Genomic DNA, 18,154 nt, shown 5'->3' on the forward strand with positions numbered 1-18,154 from the left:
GAAGGAGGGAGGAGCAAGTCCAGCCCCTGGGCTGCATCTCTGGCACTGGCTGGAGGACTTCGGCTCAGCTGCTTCCCCAGAAGTCACACCTGGTCCTGGCAGCACCAAGTGTCTGGAGAATGGAAACCTGAATTGCTTTTAGTTCTCACAACCCATGGAGCAAAGTATGGTGGCTCTCACCTGTAACCCCAGCACTAAGCTGGATATCTCCCATACAATCTGCCACGCTCTGCTAAATACAGTGAGGTGCTTCACTCAAGAGTAGAGGCCTGATTTCAAGGGATTAAGCCCAGCATGAAACTGCTTAAACAGCAGGGTACATCTTAGAGAATACTGGGCCTGGTGACATGAGGAGCCCTTCCTTGACAAAGGGAGCTCAGAACTCAGGGCCAGGAGTATCTTGTTCATGTTTCTTTCCCATGGCAGAACATGGTGTTAGTGGCAGTGGGTGGATCACCTCATGGCTCCCACCCAATAATGGGGTGGGTAATGTCTGTGACACAAGATCACCAAGGTTCCCCCAGGGACCTGCTGCTGAAGCCACAGTCAAGAAGGCACTGTCCTCCAGTTCACTTGAACAGACATTTATTGAGCACCTACCAAGTGCAAGGCACTGTTAGGTGCCACAAGAGATACAGAGTGACCATATGGTCCCTGCCCGCGAGGAGCTCACAGTCTAGAGGGAGGCAACACAGTACACAGTTGGCTGCAGCTACACCTGCCAGAGTGGCAAGAGCCAGAAGCGAGACACCAAGTGCTGTGGGGTCACAGAATTCCACAGGGTTGCTTCTGTTCAGAGCACAAAGACGACTCAGGGCTGAGCCTGGGGGTGGGGGCTGTAGGGCAGAGGGGCATTCTAGAAGAAAAATAAGCATGGATAGGGCCAACTGGGAGCCCAGGTCTGGGAGTGGCTGGAGTGAGCATCATGGCAGGGGACAGAAAGTGGACAGTCAAGTGTGGCCATGGGACAACAGTCATGGGCACTAGGCTCAGAGGGTAGGAGCTTGATGCTCTGGTTGCAGCTGGAGAAGATCACGGAAGAAGAAAATGATGATGCAAAATGGTCTTCTAGATGGACTTGGACCCCTGTGGAGTCTGGGAGAGGAGAGCTGTAAGTGGCCTAGTGTTCAGGGCCCAATGAGGGACCAGTATCATGGTTGATTGTGGGAAGTGGTGGACAGTAGCAATTCAAGGGCCAAGAAGTGTATAAGGGACCTCTCAGGGTTACACAAGAGAAGATGACAGAATGCAGGCTGAGGTTCTGGGAACCAAGACCCCATAGGGCTAAGTGACAGGATTGGTGTCACCCTAGTAGATGGTGGCGTTAGGAAAGAGTGGTAACTCCTAGAATAAGAGAAGCCACTCACAACGTAGTTCCAGACTATTAACCGGAAGTGACAAGCCTCTGGGCTTCCCTCTAGAGCAGAGGCCGCGCCTCAGGGTGGTGCCTGCTAACCTGCATTTTAGCAAGGGCTGTCCTTTTGGCTGTGAGGCCTAGGATGGCCCACTTTGAGAACCACCTGTTGAGAAACTATATTAAGGATTGGCCGTCAAGAAAAGGAATGAAGACCCTCTAGAAGGAAAATAGAAGAAATAAGGCCAATGGCCTCACTGTCTGCAGCTACTACATTAAAAATGAAACAGCAACCAGTGATTTCCCAGTAGTGGACAGAAGCTAGGTTTGCAACTGGGGAGGGAAAAAGTGGGAAGGTGGAGTAAAGCATTAGCAACAAAATGCAGGGGTTTTACCCACAAGGATCAAAGGTGCCCGGGGAGCAACAGGGAGGGGGAAATCCAGTGACCAGTGCAACCAATGGACCCAGCTGAGACGGCTCAGAATGTTGGGATGGGGCAGCATCAGAAGGGATGTGGGAGGCAGGCTGGGAGCTGGGTGAGCCTGGTACAGAGGGCACAGGGTGTGCAGCAGTTGACCCGACCCTACCGGGGAGGGGCTGGGTACTGGCAGTGGCAAGAAGAGTAGAGTCCTTTTTCCAGCCTTATACATTTGCAAGCCTATATAAACAGAACTCCATCCTGCCTCACAGCAAGGCCCAGAAACACAGCCAAGCCTGCCGACAATGCTGCCACAACTGCACCAGAACAGCTATGGCAACACACACGCAATGTGCACAGAGGCTGGACGTCCAGCAGCTACACTAGCTCCTTATCCTTTCAATCTCTGTAAGCATCAGACATGGTGGCCAATGACCAAAAGTATCTGCCTTAGCTGTGCTGACCACCTCACCCAAATGTCAGGGTATACAGGAGGCGGAGACACTCCATGTAGGCAGAAATTCCAAGACACTCCAAACTTCACTGTGGAGGCACTGAGGGATGTAGGCTGAGCATCTATAAGCACCTAACAGCAACAGAGCTTGGGATGAGGCAGAGAAGCAGGTCACGAGCTTCCTTTAGTGGCTGGATAACTGGGCTTTAAATGCTACACCTAAATGTGATGGATTTCACAAGAATTGAGAATTCTATTTCACATTATAATCTACAAAGTAATTAATGCCTCTCAGTTTTCTCCAACCTTTTCTTCTCTCGTATATGGAGAAAGGGGAAATGGGCAGGGATCTCAGAAACAATACTAAGAACACAGAGGCTCACACAACTCAAAGACAGGCTGCCTGTAGAGCCTTAGAAGGCCCGTGCTCCTTCCTCATCAGGATGAGGCAACTGTGAAGCACCCTGGTTCTCCTGGTTTCCAGGAATACTGGACTGGCACTGAGGAGACCAAGAGGCCCTGGGGACAGCCCCACCTTGGCACCTCTGCTATGCTTTGAAGCTGGGGCACAGGGTGGAGGACTGTGGTGGGTCTACTCCTGGATCTTGCCAAGTTTTCTATTTGTACAGCCTGCAGGTCTCAAACCCCCAAGTGACAGATGATAAACAGCTCCCTAGCAAGTTGCATCACCAGAGAATTCAGGAGAACACAACCGAAGTACAAGTGTGGCCACCTAGAAAGCTCTGTGTTCATCTCCTGAGGGACGCAGGAATCAAATGGAACAAAGATACACGCATGGTAACAGCATCCTGTGATCTACACAGTCCCTGCACCAAGAGAACAAACCAGCACCAAGTCCTCCGTTACTACTTGTGGGACCAGGAGAAAGATACAATCCACAGGGCAGCGGAAGTGACCATGAGGGCTGGGAGACAGCACGGGTGGAAAACACGAAGCCCTTTAAAGGTCCAGGTGAGAGTCAAGATACTAAGAATGACCAGGAAAAGTTTCACAGACACAGAATTCAAGCTACACTGAGAAGAGACAATACTGAGATAATTGGTTCTGAAAGACCCGGGAAGAGCTGCTAAGAAATCTCTAAAAAGACAAAAGAGGGAAATGGGAGGGGCTTTGAGACCCCTTCTGAAACTACTAATGCTATTTATTGGCTTGGGTCATCCTTGAGAATAGAAAACTTTTTGGCAAAGCTGTACAAATCCCACATGGGGGTCTTTCCCATACTTGTGGGCTGTGGACTCATGCTGGCCATAAGGGACTCCTCAGAAGACTCTCCAATCCTACCTCACCTTCTGAGGCTCTGGTAGCTGTGGAGTCAGGCTGGGAGCATGGTGGCCTTGGCTGGTGAGTGCATTAAGGAGCTAGGCCAGTCAGGGAGAATGTTGGGACTCAGTTCCCTTCTCTGTCTGGCAGAGGGGAAGAAGGGTAGGGCTGATGTGCTCAGACTTCTCCCCTGCTCTTCTGAGTCTGACTTTGTCTTGTCACTGATGACAGCCAGGCACCAAGTGCCATCTAGTGGCTCCACTTCTCCACTGGTGCAAATGGCCTGCTGAGAAGACCCACAAGAGCAGAGCAGGTCAACTCCAAGGAGGAAGGCAGGGGACACACACCATGTGAGTGGACAGGACAGACCACCTCAAGAAAATAGACTTTAAGAGGCCCTGCTTCCTTAAGGAAGCAACCACCCCCCTTTTTTTTTCTTTTTAAATTTTATTTAGAAAGGCTAACCATATTCATTTGTCAATTTTTCTTCAGCTTTAAGGAAAATAGTTTAAAAAACATAAAATTGTAAATACACTCAAGAGTAACTGCTATTAAACAGTTCTGAACAGGCAGAAAATGTACTTTCCTTTTACAGAAAATGTTAAATCTGTAATAGCAGCATAATTTATATATAGAAAAAAGCTGGCTTTGAAAATCCAGATTTTTGTATGTACAAAACACCTGGGACAATGTCTTCCCATTAGGAACTTCCCACGGTTGGCAGCTCCCTCTGGTCCCCACTAGTAGTGGGCCCTCAGCCTAGCCTTTAGTCCAATACCAGGGCAGAAAGGGCGTTCAGGTCTTTCATGTATGGATGAGCCACCAGGATCTGGTCAATCTTCAGTTTTTGCTCAGAGTCAGGGAAGATCTTCAGCAGGGCCTCCCTCAGCTCGCTGGTCTCTGCAGAAGATCTCTGTGCTGGCATGGGAAGGTTCTGCTGTATACTGGGAAGGGTGGCCAGGGGTGTGAAGTGGGGCTGCTGAGGAAGCCAAGAGCCTGAAGAGGCTCCCTGGTTCCGGGATGGAGGCTGGTGGCTGGTGTTGGCTATCTGGGTGTTGGGGCTCCGGAAGCCAGGATCAAACGTGCCCACATTTGGCAGGACATTGAGTATCGGCTGCATGTCTCTGTGGATGAAGTGAGTCATGGTGAGAGAGGCAATAAGAGACCCTACTAAAGCACACATGGCTAACACTGAGGGTCTAGACGCTAGCTAGTTCCACGATTTCTGAAGGCCAGAGGCCAGAGAGTCATGGGGTGGTGAAATCAGCTCCCACAGAGTGGTCTATAGGGCACCCGGCACCATTTCCAGACACATGAAGGAACGAGCACCCCTGGGGCAGACAGTCCCATCCCCAGTCTGCAGTCTGAGGGCAGGCTACAATTGTTGCTTTTGCAAGGTTCCTGCACTTCTGGAGGTTTTTATTATGGGTAGTATCAGCTGACAGAAGTGGGGACAGGCATTCCTCTGGGCAAGGAAGCAACTCTAACAAGCTCAGGGAATCCCTGTCTCCGTGAGGTCTGGGTGGGACTTTTGTACTCTCGATGTATACGCACATGGTGTTGTATGTGCATCCAGGGGACACCTGTCCTGCTTAAGCACTCAAACTGATTCTAGCGGCAGGTGAGAACTGGGGCTAATAGTGCCATCAACTTCAGAAGGCTAACAGTCTGCAAAAGCTCCATTCCTTTAACAGCATCCCCCCATGAAGGAGTGGCCACCAAGCACTTTGAAGATGACACTAGGTGAGAGGGAAAATGGCAAGCAGGGCTGATCCTGCCACCAGGCTACTGAGGTAGTGGAAAGGTAGCAGAGAACCCACCTCTAGCTTGGCCTGGGCCTTGACTCAGCATGAAGCCCACATACAGCCTCAAACACAGGTCTTAAGGCCTAAAATACTATGAGGATTTCCAATATAAGATGTGGGATTTGAGCCGGGCAATGGTGGCGCATGCCTTTAATCCCAGCACTCAGGAGGCAGACGCAGGTGGATCTCTGTGAGTTCCAGACCAGCCTGGTCTACAAGAGCTAGTTCCAGGATAGCCTCCAAAGCCACAGAGAAACCCTGTCTCAAAAAACCAAAACCAAAAAAGATGTGGGATTTGGGGGTGAGCTGGACAAGTGTATAGCAAGCAGGCTGACGTTTCTTTGGTGTGGACAGATAACCCTGTCTGAGTCAACACCTTAAGTGTGTGATAAAACCCAAAAGCTCACAGAGAGATGATCACAAGATCAAGAAGCTCAGAGTGTGCTGGTCTCCACTATAGAAGATCCCTGGGTGAAATCAACCCACCTTGGTGCACTGCCAGGTTCAAACTGATGGTCCCAAAGGCTCATGCTACAAATGACAGATTAGCAGCCTTGAAAGATGGGAAAGAGTGTGCCTTCTCGTTTTGGGTACCCAGACCAACCCCATGCAAAAACCTGCCAGGAGGTCCATAGAAATAGAGCTTATTTTGGTTTTAAAACAAAGAAGGTCTGCCACTGGGCTAGCATGAAGGAGGCTGCAGGTCTGAACACAGAAATAACCTCTACTTGCCAGTCAATTACAAGATAGTAAGTAGGCTTTCCCATGCAGTGATGGTAAACAGTAGCTGTCAGCCCACACCTCCGCCCCACCCTGCCCCGCCCCACAGTGATCTCTGAGCAAGACAGGAGTTTACTCATCACTGCATACTCAAAACACTGCAGAAAGTGCATGGGAAAGTACCCCACACAGAGGACCCAGGCTACAGTGACTGACAAGTTACCAGCAACTTGAAAACTGGCTTCTTCTGAGAGAGAGCCTCAGGACTGTCTATGCTCTCTTAGAATTAAAATAAAAAGGTGCCCTACACAGGGCAGGCCTAGACCACAGCACAGGAGGCAGAGGCAGAAGGATCCAGTTTGAGCTCAGCCTGCTGATACAGAGGAAACAGTCTACGGCAGGCAGGTGGGCAGGCAAAACAAAACTGAAAAAGGCCGCACTGAAGATTAACCTTGGGGTACTTATTGACTGGCTTCTACATCGGTTACATATTGCTAAGTCTAATTAAGGCTTTAAAAAAATCAAATGCAATTTCTAGTTTTCAAGGACAACATTTGTTCCAAAGCACAGCATTTGGTTAAAATAAAAAACTTTAACATACGAGGGAATACACAGAAATACCTAAGAAAGACCTCCTTTCGGAGAAATTCTTCTAGCCGAGGTCCGTTTCTTCCCAGGGGGTCATCAGGAACCATAAATATGTCCCCCACGAACGTGTACTGAAGCAGTCTACAACACAAAGTCACAGTGCTGACAATCAGTATTCTTCACTACTATAGGAAATGGAACATTTCTCAAAGGAGTCACCCATTTTGAGACAATGGTCAGTCTAAAAATTCTAACTGCTAACTGCTCAAAGGGAAGCAACCCCACATGCCAGTGAAATGGATGGACAAAGTAATGCAAGAAGCTTTTCTCAGCTGGCCACAAATCTCATCCAGATGCCAGCCAGGTATTTTCTACCATATGAGAAAACATGATTAAAGACATTCTGCTTGGGCCGAAGCAGGTATGCCACAAAGTGAAAGTGGAAACAAATGTGTTCATGGGCAAACTTCTGATTTTTACACTTGATCTTAGCCAAAAGGCTGAGAAGACTTTTAAAAGAGAAAACAATGCCCTATGCAGAGACACCAAGGTTGATCCAGCATTACTCATCAAGGACAAGGGGCCTGGGCCTGCTCAGCAGGAAAGTCTTACGGGCATACCGGAGGCCATGGTGGGGGGGGGGTGTCTGGCACCTACAGATACAGAAATAAAGAACTCACTGGGCATGGTGGTACATACTTTTAATCCTGGCATGCCAGAGGCAGGAGAGGTGGAGCCTGCCTGAGCTACATAGTGGGTTCCTGTCTCAAATAGATGAATACATAAAACTAAATTAAGTAACAACCCAATGGCACACATTCTGGTTTCTGAGTTGCTTCTGTGAGGTCTGAGGGCAGTGGGCTGGTTGGAGCCTCCTGGTGTGCATACTTGTGTTAACACACACCAGTGTCTAAGAAGCTTAAGGATTCATCAACTGTGCCCACTAGGTCAAAGTTCAACTCTCCTCCACCCATCACCAAGACCCTTTTAGCAATATAGAGCTCAACATGTAGAAGTATTCACTTTCATCCAAGAGTTTGCAGCCAAGTGTTCTCTTTAGTTTAAAAATGTAAAGTTATATTGTCCACTTATTTGTGGACAATTTGCCTGCAACTTTGATTCTCTCTTCCTCCAGTGTGGTTCTGGGGATTGATCCCAGGTCCTCAGGCTTCTCATCAGCCCAAGCCTAGCTCTTTCAAAAGTCCTGTTAGGATGTAGCAAGCTGTAAGTATCAGGTAAGGGCCCACCGTGAAACCCAACAGAAGCAGACGTCTAGATGAGCTGCACACCCACCCAGCCCCCACTGCCCATGCACATGCACTTTATGGTTCAGATACTTGGAACCACAGCACAGCACTTTTGCTTCTTGTGTGAAGCAGCTGCTCAGGTGAGCAAGGCTTCTGGGGGCTCACGGAACCCAGTATTCACTGCTCTTCAGTAGGTCAGCAACTGAACACATTCACAGCACCAGCAAGAAGAAAAGTTGTGAGCTAAACTCGTGGAAAACACCAGACAGCTTTTGTCCTATGCTCTGGCTGGAGTCACAGTGTTCCAGGCTGACACTTCAGATAGCATGGGGGTGGGGTAGGAGGGGAGTCCAACCTTGCAGGTACTCTTAGGAGGCCCACCAACCCTTTCCTGGGCTCACCACCCTGGCAAGCAGCACAGTCAGATAAAATGCAAACAAGAAGCAAACAACACACTTCTGATCAAAGCAAAGAAGAAAAGATTACCTTTTTGTAATAATTTCTCTCCAGGACACTGACTCCGTCACAAACTCTCTGAAGTTATCATTCGTTACAATTATACCCCCAGTCTTGTCCGCTAAGTGTAGCAGGAACCTATGGTAACAAGAGGGTTCAAAATAACAAACAGCATGCCTGGCTGAGAGTAGCTGTGCTATAAGGAAATAGCCAGTTTAAACAAGGTTGGATACACAGAAGTCCCTGTCAACTGAAGATGGATAAAATGTCAAGTATCTTTGGAATTATTAGTGTGATTATAAAACAACTTCTTTTCATGCAATCTAATTCTACAAAACTGATATCAACTATGATTCCTACATTTTCTAGAAAAGATCCACCAATAAACTGTGATAACAATGCGTGAAGACTTGAGCAGTTAAAGGTAACAACTGAGTTTACTTCAATGTTAGCTGACAGTCAGCTCTGCAATTAAAAACAAACAAACAAACAAACAAAAACCAATCCATTTTCTGCTTCGTTTTAAAAAGACATCACCATTTTAGCCTAAATATAGACAGATTCACTCAGTTATGAAAAGACATATAGTGATGAAGTGGTTTTGCATTTTTAGAAAACAGTTTTGGTGGTGCTGGGATCAAACTAAGGGCCTGGCATACTAGGCAAGTGTAAGCGAGGGCACTGTCAAGAAAGCTCCATGGCTGGATGGCTGGGGGAAGTTTTGTTTGTTCAGGAGACAGAACAGTCAGAGGCATCTGCAAGAGTCCAGAGCAGAGAAAGAAAGAAGCAAACTGGCCAGGGCTATTTCTCAGGTGGGGGTGGGGGTTAGTGGAGACATGATGATAGAGAGAAGCTGCAAATAATGAATATCGAAGGAGGGGGTGCTCGCTATTCTGAAGAGAATGGGAATGGCCTGGCAGCTGGGAACTGGCACAGAGGAAGGAGGAAGAATAGTGAGGTTAGCATGCGAGCTTTGATAGTCGCAACACGTACATGTTATTAGGGACTGGAGGAACCTGGAGTTAGCTTCAGGCTTGCTATGTAACCACAGGCATAAACAAGGGAAGTGGCCCTTTCTGGTGGGCAGGAATGCTGCCTATGTGAACATTCATCTCTCTGGAGGACAGCAGTCCTTCTGCAGTCCAGCTTGAGCATTTTTGGGGTCACCCACTGCCTTTTGGAGAACTGGGATCTCTTTGGACTCTATCACTAAACTCCCAGCTCTGTGTTTGAGAGATTGAGTCCTAAGTCTCCTAGGTTGGCCTTGAACTAAACAGCCTGAAGATGACCTTGACCTTCTGGTGTGGGGATTACAGGTGTGTGCCATTACACCCAGCTTGTAGGGTTGCTAGGGATACACAAGGCCACAAGTACGTGGTGATGAAAGAGAGTAAGAATTGTTTTGCTGCTGAAGATTATCCCTGTTTAAACCTTCTTAAAATCTTTGTGAGTAGCCAGGCATGAAAGTGCACACCTTTAATACCAGCACATGGGAGGCAGAGGCTGGCAGTTATCTGTGAGTTCGAGGCCACCTAGTCTACATAGTGAGCTCCGGGAACAGCCAGGGCTACATAGTCAGAACCTATCTTAAAAAACAAAATAGAACAAAAGCTGTGAAGATAATAGAAATGTTATTTCTTGAATAAGAACAAAAATAGTGAAACAAATAACAGTTCCCTGTGTTCACATGTGCAAATGGCTGCCCTTCTTAGCAGTGATAGTGACTCAAAAGTGGGACTTAAAACAACTCAACAGTTTCCAAGCTCTTGGGACCTTGGAAAGTTGGTTTTGTTTTGTTTAGAGTCCCCCTATTCCCCCCATCCCCCACCCCACCACAGGAACTCATATACCCCAGGCTAGCTTAGAATCTACTATGTAGCTGAGGATGGCTCTGACATTCTGATCCTTCTGCGTCTACCTCTAAAATGTTGAGATTGCGGGTTTGAGCCACCACACTGGGATGAGTTTCTTATTAATGAGCATTTAGGTTCTGTTCTAAAGAGCATGACTGTCAATGGTGCTATTTGTCCTGATGCCAATAAAAGCAGATGGTGAGGCTTCTCATCCTACCCACCAGAAGACACTCCTGTGTTCTCTGAAGGCCGGAGAGCTGCACAGACCAAGCAAAAGATTCATCTGCATGTCTGTTTCTGAACTGAATCCCTTGGCTGTGAGAAGAAAGCTGTGGTGGTGGAGACCTGAAGGCTTTTCCTGGGCCTACTGGCCTAACTACTTTTTCACCTGAGCAACCCAGGGTTCCTGAGCCTGTGACAGCGCTGACAAGAACTGCCCTTCCAGGACTTCCCCTAAGCCATGTGCTGCCCTCTCTCGGCTCTTCTCACACTGTTTGACAGCACCCTGGATCCACCACATCTAACCCCATCTCTTTCCTGTGAGGGAGTGAGTGAATGTCTGCAGTGGCCCTAAATCACCTCTTTCCCATTCAAACACATGCCAGAGTGGGCAACTTTCTTCACTGGGAGGAGTGTGGAAAAGGAGAGAAGGAACAGACAGCCCCAGGGTCCCACACACCATGCTTGCTACTACTTACATGACAGCACCAGAATAGAGTTCAAAAACTACATATCACTGGGTAAGCTTGGAATCAAATTTCTCCTTCTGGGGGGTGAGGCAGGGTGGAGATTTTTACCATGTAACCCTGGCTAGCCTGAAACACAGAGATTTACTCAGACCTATGATCTACATAGTGAATGCTAGGCCAGAGCTGTATGGTGAGACCCTGTCTCAAAACAAAACAAAACACACACACACACACACACACACACACACACACACACACACACACACACACATACACAAAAAAAAAAAAAAAAAAAACCAACAACAACAACAAAAAACCACTACAAGTATCTGCCTTTTCTCACCTCAGGCAGGCTTTACTAAAATTTTAAACAAAACCAAACACAATAGTGTCTTCTGTGTCATTCCTAACTTCATAGGTATATAAGCTTGATCACATGTTTTCAAACAGAGCCAAACAGGTCACCTCAGAGTCTACACCTGCTTGGTGGTGGGTAGCTGGCCCCTCACCACCCACTCCCACCTTGGGAAGGAAAACAGCCCTTCTTACCTGTCATCATGAGAAGCAATTCTTTCTCCAAAGACCATCCGGGCAGGAGTTAAAGATAATATTCCAAGCTCTTGGAGCTGGGTTAAGAAGTGCTGTTCTGTTTGTGGAAGAAGTTGATATGTATTCAGTAAAGGCTATCTTCCCAGATGTGTAAATAAATGAATGCAAACCCAAATATTTCACTTGGAGACTTGCAGAAACCTCTTTTTCCTACTGACTCAATTTTTACTAACTCACCAGATGAAGAAGGAAAAAAAAAAATCAAGAAAGACTCACACTCAAGCAAAGTTTACATATGAACTGACTGGTAGTTTTTAACAACCAACCAACCAACCAACCAACCAACCCAACCAATGTTAAAAGCATTTGCCTCTTGAGACTAAACCATAGCCTGTAATTAATTAATCCTGCTCCCAAGAACTTTTCCAAAGGTATATAATACAAGTAGAATACAAAAAGAGAAATGACAAGAGTCCCCAAAAGGGTGAGAGTGGGGAGGGGAAGAGCCCTCTGGAAGCAGAGGCAGTAACAGGAACAAGCCACTTTGTTCCAGTCAAGAAAGGTTGTGTACTCTCCAGCCAGAATGTAGCCTCCTCCCCACCTAATCACTTGTAGTTTTGTCTGTGCAAGTAAATGAATTTCCCAGGCATAAGTAGTGACGGAATGGAGGGCCTATGCTGTACTGTGGAAAAGCAGTCACAGGCAAGAGAAGCTGAGCTGAAGCCTCAGATTCCTGTGTTTGCATTTCCTACCAAAGCAGCTAGCCGCCAGTGACCTTAACCAACCTGCCCCAATTGGGGGTTCCCCTCCTCAGAGCTGCCCAGTTCATATGCACTGAGACTTAGCTAGAAATGAGTGACTCTGCCTTGCTCCTTGTGATCTTCTATTATAACATCTTCTCCCAGATAAAGGAAGCTGGGAACACTCTGGAGTGGAGTGGCCACAGCACTTCCACCTCCTAGGAACTAGATCTCATTCCTGTTTCTGTACTGGACAAATTTAGAAAAGACTCCACTCCCTGTTTCTCCTGTCCTTTCTAGGTGTACTTGCTCATGTACTATGCCTGCCACAGCCTTTTTCGCCTGCTTTTCTATGAGGACCTAAGACAAAAGCAACCTTCTGTTTCTCTGGACTACTTCATGATATAGTAAAGTACAAAACTGACACAGCAACTATTTTAAAAGCATTATTTAAATACTCAGATGCCCAATCTAGTAGAGACACATGCTTTCTAACAGCTACTCCAGCCTTCCACCCTTGCTAACCACTCCCTTTTATACTACACCACCCCTCAACTGAGAGGCATGTCTATTCCAGGCTGCTCAAAAATCCTACTGTGTAGCTAAGGATGGCTCTGATCTTCCTGCTCTATCCTGAGTGCTGACCTTACAGGTGTGCACCACCACACCGAGTTTTCAATTGGTATTTTACCAGACAGAACCAATTTAGAATGTTGTCATTCAAGCTGTTGCCCACGTGTGTGATTCTATTCTAGGTACCCTGTGTTGCAATTTGAAGCCAATTCATTAACTATCTAGCCAGAAGTATGGAAAAGCCACTGGGCCTCACCTGTGACATTAGGATCGCGCCTTGTTCTCCACTGTGGGACAAACACAGTGATGTTTCGGTTGCCAAGCTTCCAAAAATACTCAACTGCAATTGCTATTCCACGGCAACTAAAGAACTTTTTCAGACCATGGCTGGAAGGAAACAAGGACAATTTCATTCAGGTTAAAGTCTATGTAAAGCCTAAGTTTTACCACAGAAAGCAACAATCACACACAACAGAAACAATACAAACTGCTTTTACTTTTCGAAGTTGTATGGTCTGCTACTTTACAAAGCCAGGTTAACCCTGCTGACAGAGTCCTTTTGTGTCTTACAGTCTTAGGTCTTCTCTTTGTGTTTGGCAAACTGCACACACTGCTTTAGTGGAAGCTGGCAGGCTTGCTCTAATATTTGTTTATTATCATGGGGATTTAAAGTATATTCTATTGGGAAAAGCTACTACTATTTCTAAGCTCTGTCTAATCACTGGCCTAAGAATTTTATCTTCTTTTTTTTAGATGTGGTCTTTTATGCCACTGAAGCTTACTAGAGCACACATGTGACCCTCTGCCTCAGCCTCCTGATGTCTGACATCAGTGCTGCATACTTCCACAGCTAGCCTTACTTGATTATGGAGTGATTATCCTGGTGGAGTTTTGGTACTGTTTTTGTTTTTTTGCTTGTTTGCTGTGTTAGGGATCAAACCCAGGTCTTCACACATGCTGGGCCATTGAGCTTCATTGCCAGTGAACTTCTAACAATTTCTTGTGAATTTTATCACAGAATTGGTTGCTTGAGTAAAAACAGTCAGTAGCTGTGATAATGCCTGTGCTGTGCCTGCCTATGGTTGAGGACAGGAATAAAGATGTGATCCTATTGCCACTACCAAAGTGCCCAATGTCACTGCTAGTTCTGGAGAGTGGGTGGGTGTACTACCCACTTTCCAGGACCTGAAGAGCTCCCAAGTTTATAAACTTAGAAAAAACAAATTGAAAACAAGATTCAAATGAAACTAACTAGGACCATGGGACTATACTGAATGAAGCAGAAAGCAGGAAAAAGGTAAGCATCTAAGAAACAGGCTAGAACCTGTCAATCTGTAAAGGTCACCGTGGTCACTGTCTCACCATTCAACTCTGTCACAGCAATGTGACAATAGCCACACACAGCTGTAGATGACAAATATGGCTGAGTTCCTACTCATAAGACAAAAATGGGGCTGCACTCAGCCCAGTGTGTGACTTCCTGCTACAGAACACACACACACACACACACACACACACACACACACACACACACACACACACACCACACCACACACACACACACACTCTCTCTCTCTCTCTCTCTCTCTCTCTCTCTCTCTCTCTCTCTCTCTCTCTCTCTCTCTCACTGCCCCCCCTCCAAGTCTGGCAGTACAAAAACAGAAACAGAAACTTGCTGGAGAGATGGCTCATGCTTAAGAGCACTTGCCACTCTTGCAAAAGGGCATGGGTTTGATCGTCAGCACTCACATGGTGGCTCAAACCATCTGTTAACTCCAGTCCCAGGAGATCAGAAGTCATTTTCTGACCAGGCATATATATGCTATACACACACATGCAGGAAAAACACTCATGTCCATTAAAACAATCAGCTGGCTATATGGCTCCACAGGCAAAAGTACCACAATGCACCATGGTGTGTATGCTCCCCCACCACACACATAAATATGTAAATCAATAAAATTAAAAAAAAATAACCCTTCATTTTGTGTCTTAGGTAGTTAAATAGAGGTGGAAAGGCCAATATTTTTCCCACACATATCCTCTGATAGGACTGGCTTCCAGGTCCCCTCCACATTTGATAGGTAAGAGAGAGCAAGCCAAAGCAAATTTTCCATAACACACACCCTAGCCAGCACTTACTCTTTGGTGGTTCTTGTTCCCACCCCTCCTGGTTGTTAAGTCCCCTGTGTACCTTCTCCACCAGGCCTTCTGGGCTCAGTCCAGTTTCCTGTGAAGTCCAGCCTTCCTGTCTTCTCACCTCCCTACCCTCTACTCTGTGGTGCATGACAGAGTGGCCTATCTAGGGTGTGTAGCCAGAGAGTGGGTGTTCTGGGGCAGACTCATTCCCCATACCTGGCCAGGGCCTTTCCACTATCCCACAGTACAATGAAACCCCATTTGCATCACTGATCCTGTGAGAGTAGGAAGCGCTGGATATAAACAACTAAGTTGTCAAGAGGTGGCAAAGAGTAGCTCACAAGTTCTCTTTGCTAAAGGATAAAACCCACTCTTTTTCAGAGACTTATAAAAAAAGAAACTGTCAGTGGGGCAGTGGCAGCACATGCCTTTAATCCCAGCACTCAGGAGGCAGAGACAGGCCTAGGTCTCTGTTAGTTAGAGGCCAACCCAGTTTATAGATCAAGTTCAGGACAGCCAGTACTACACAGAGAAATCCTGTCTTGAAAAACCAAAAAGAAAAAAGAAATCATCAGATCAGTATTCCAGAAAGCACATGCAGGTGACCAAACCCACTGCTGATATGGCAAGGATGTCCCAGCATGACACCTGTTACTGGGTGAAAACAGGGGTGGCTGGGGTTATTGTTGTTTTTAAAGGACAAGTATCACTCTAATTGTTTGATACAAAGGACAGGCCCAGAGTTAAGAGTGCCAGTTCTAACACGAAGATCCCAAATCAAGAGCATGCATGCCTGCCTGCTGGTTCCAGTTAACTGGCTTGTCCTCCTCTCCTTAAATGCTCCCGATGACCACAGTAGCAGGAGTGGACGCCTACAGAGCACCAAGCTCCATTTGCTGGGCCAATGAGGAAAAGGAGGCAACACAGATGGGAGGAATTCTGCTACCCTGGGCTTGGGAGCATGGGGGTATGGGGGGGGGCACAGGGGGCACACAAATTGCTTAAAGCAATAGTAAAATAAATAGTTTAAAGTCTAGAAGCACCAATTTTGCACCAGTTTTCAGTGTTCTCTGTGGTAAGATTACAGCATTTTTTTTTCACTCTGAAGACTCCAGAGTTAAAAAACAATGTTCAAGGTTCAGGTTAGAGAATAGATTTATCTAGAAAATAAAACTACAGAAAAAGGAAATGAGGGCTGGGGTGTTACCAATATAGCATGTGTGTGGTCTGCGTTTAACTCTCAGTCCCAGGGAGGGAGAAAAAAAGAAAAGAAAAGAAAAAAAAAAAAAAAAAAGAGGAGCCAAACTGTTGTCATACAGTACAGATAGTCCAGTAAGAACTCTACTTTTTAGCCTAATACTCTGGCTGGATACAGTGTGCTTAATCCTTGCTGCTTCTGGTCTCTGTAAGAGAGGCTGCTGGACAGTGAAGTGCAGAACAGTGGTCTACCCTGCCCTAGAGAACATATATTCAAAGTACATAGACTTTGGGGGCTTCAAACAGACCCCAGCTCCACATGCAGGAAAACACTGAGCCTAGAAGGTAGGTGTGTCAGCTCTCCAGGGAGATTTGAACTCCTGTTCCACGCCTCTGGAAACAAGTTAAATTACCTGGCTAGTTTTTCAAATTATAGCAGCCAGTCAACATGTTTAAAACAGAGGAGAGCTGGGTGACAACAGCTAGCTAGCAGTGGTCATCAAATCAGACAGGGACATGTGGGGAAATAGTGTGGAAAGCCCTTTCTGAATTAACCAGGAAAGCATGGTTTCCTTCTAGATTCTACTTAAGAAAAATAGTCATGGAACCTGCTATAAAGACCGGCAAACAAAGTGGATAGAATGCACAGTTCTGACAAGTGAATGGGCAAACCCCATCTACACGGAAAATCACCAAAGAGACCAGTCAGGTGCTCTTACACTGGAGTTTCAGCCAGCACTGTGATGTTGAGCCAGACACCACAAATATTTCCACTGACTCATCACTTGACTCATTCATGGTGACAAGGGGGAAAACGAACTGAAAACGCACATAACAGCAGCATAAGGCAGGTACTTTGGTACTTTTCATGGTATATGAGCTGAAGACATCATGCTGGACCAAACAGACAGCAATACAGGGAAGAGTGGGAGGGGGCTGCTTCATGGTAGTTGACACCAATAGACCTACTCTTGCAGGCCTTGGATTTCCTTCTAAACTACCATAGCACTCAGCTGTGCCATATGGGTGAGGCTCACTCAGAAGCACTAATGTGTCCAGTGACAACAAGGTCTGAACATTCCAACCTCAACTTCTGTGGGAAACATAGGCAGTCCAAGTCTGGAAGAAAGACAAGGCCCCAAGCCTAGGTGTGACCCTGGACAAGGTTCTGTAATTTCGTGTCATGTAAGTTATACCTAATTCTTGCTCCAAGAAACTAGTATGAAGATTGCATTACAAAATAATGATGATGATGATGATATACCAGACTGAGAGTGAAGCTCAGAAGTAGAGCATTTACCTTGTATATCTAAGAACCAAAGTTCAATTCTTACTGCCAAAAAACTTAGGAAATATTTGGTTTCAGTTAAGATGTAATCCAAATTGGTGATCAGAATGGAAATCCCGTCATGAAGTCGCAAATGGTGGTGAAAAGCCAGTGAAAAAGTCTTAGTCTTTTACTTATGGAAGGCCGCCATGTCTAGAGCCATAGCTGAGGGTAGCTCAGTGGAACAGTCTACCTAAACAAACTCACTATGGAGTGAAACAGATGGTCTGTGCAGGAATCAGTCCTCCCCGCATTTGGGACTTTCTGAGGTGAGTCCTCGGAGCACTCAGTCCTCGGTGCTGTGCAGCCCCACAGGACTTCCCAACTCAGAGCTAAGCCCTACCCAACTGGCAATTTCCTCACCAAGAAAAAGGGTTCACTTTGATTACTAACTTTAGTGGTTTGAATAAAAATGACCCCCTTGGGTCCATAGGGAGTGGCACTATTAGGAGGTATTGCCTTGGAGAAGGTGTGACCTTGTTGGAGGAGGTGTGTGACTAGGGGATGGGCTTTGAGGTCCCAGAAGCTCAAGTTAGTTTCTCTTCCTACTTCCTATGGATCAAGATGTAGAACTCTCAACTCCTTCTCCAGCACCATGTCTGCCTGCATGCCTCCATGATGATAATGGACTAAACCTTTGAACTGTAAGCCATCCCCAGTTAAATGTTTTCCTTTGTAAGAGTTGCCATGGTCATGATGACATGATGTCTCTTCACAGCAACAGAAACCCAACTAAGACACTAACATTCAGGTGACTATGTTT

At 46.5% G+C, this 18,154-nt stretch overlaps 1 protein-coding gene across 1 annotated transcript in view; it reads right to left on the reverse strand.

Moving 5' to 3' along the window:
- Positions 1-563: 563 nt before the first annotated feature.
- The window catches only part of N4bp1 (NEDD4 binding protein 1), a 42,894-nt gene continuing 25,303 nt past the window's right edge, over positions 564-18,154 (reverse strand). The window contains exons 3-7 of the mRNA XM_027405517.2: positions 12,985-13,115; positions 11,416-11,512; positions 8,355-8,462; positions 6,655-6,762; positions 564-4,632 (exon numbers count right to left, since the gene is read on the reverse strand). Coding sequence (XP_027261318.1) covers positions 4,275-4,632; positions 6,655-6,762; positions 8,355-8,462; positions 11,416-11,512; positions 12,985-13,115 — 802 coding nt within the window. The 3' untranslated portion in view covers positions 564-4,274. The remainder of the gene's footprint in view (positions 4,633-6,654; positions 6,763-8,354; positions 8,463-11,415; positions 11,513-12,984; positions 13,116-18,154) is intronic.

This window comes from Cricetulus griseus, chromosome 3, assembly GCF_003668045.3.
Source record: "Cricetulus griseus strain 17A/GY chromosome 3, alternate assembly CriGri-PICRH-1.0, whole genome shotgun sequence".
Classification (NCBI taxonomy): domain Eukaryota; kingdom Metazoa; phylum Chordata; class Mammalia; order Rodentia; family Cricetidae; genus Cricetulus; species Cricetulus griseus.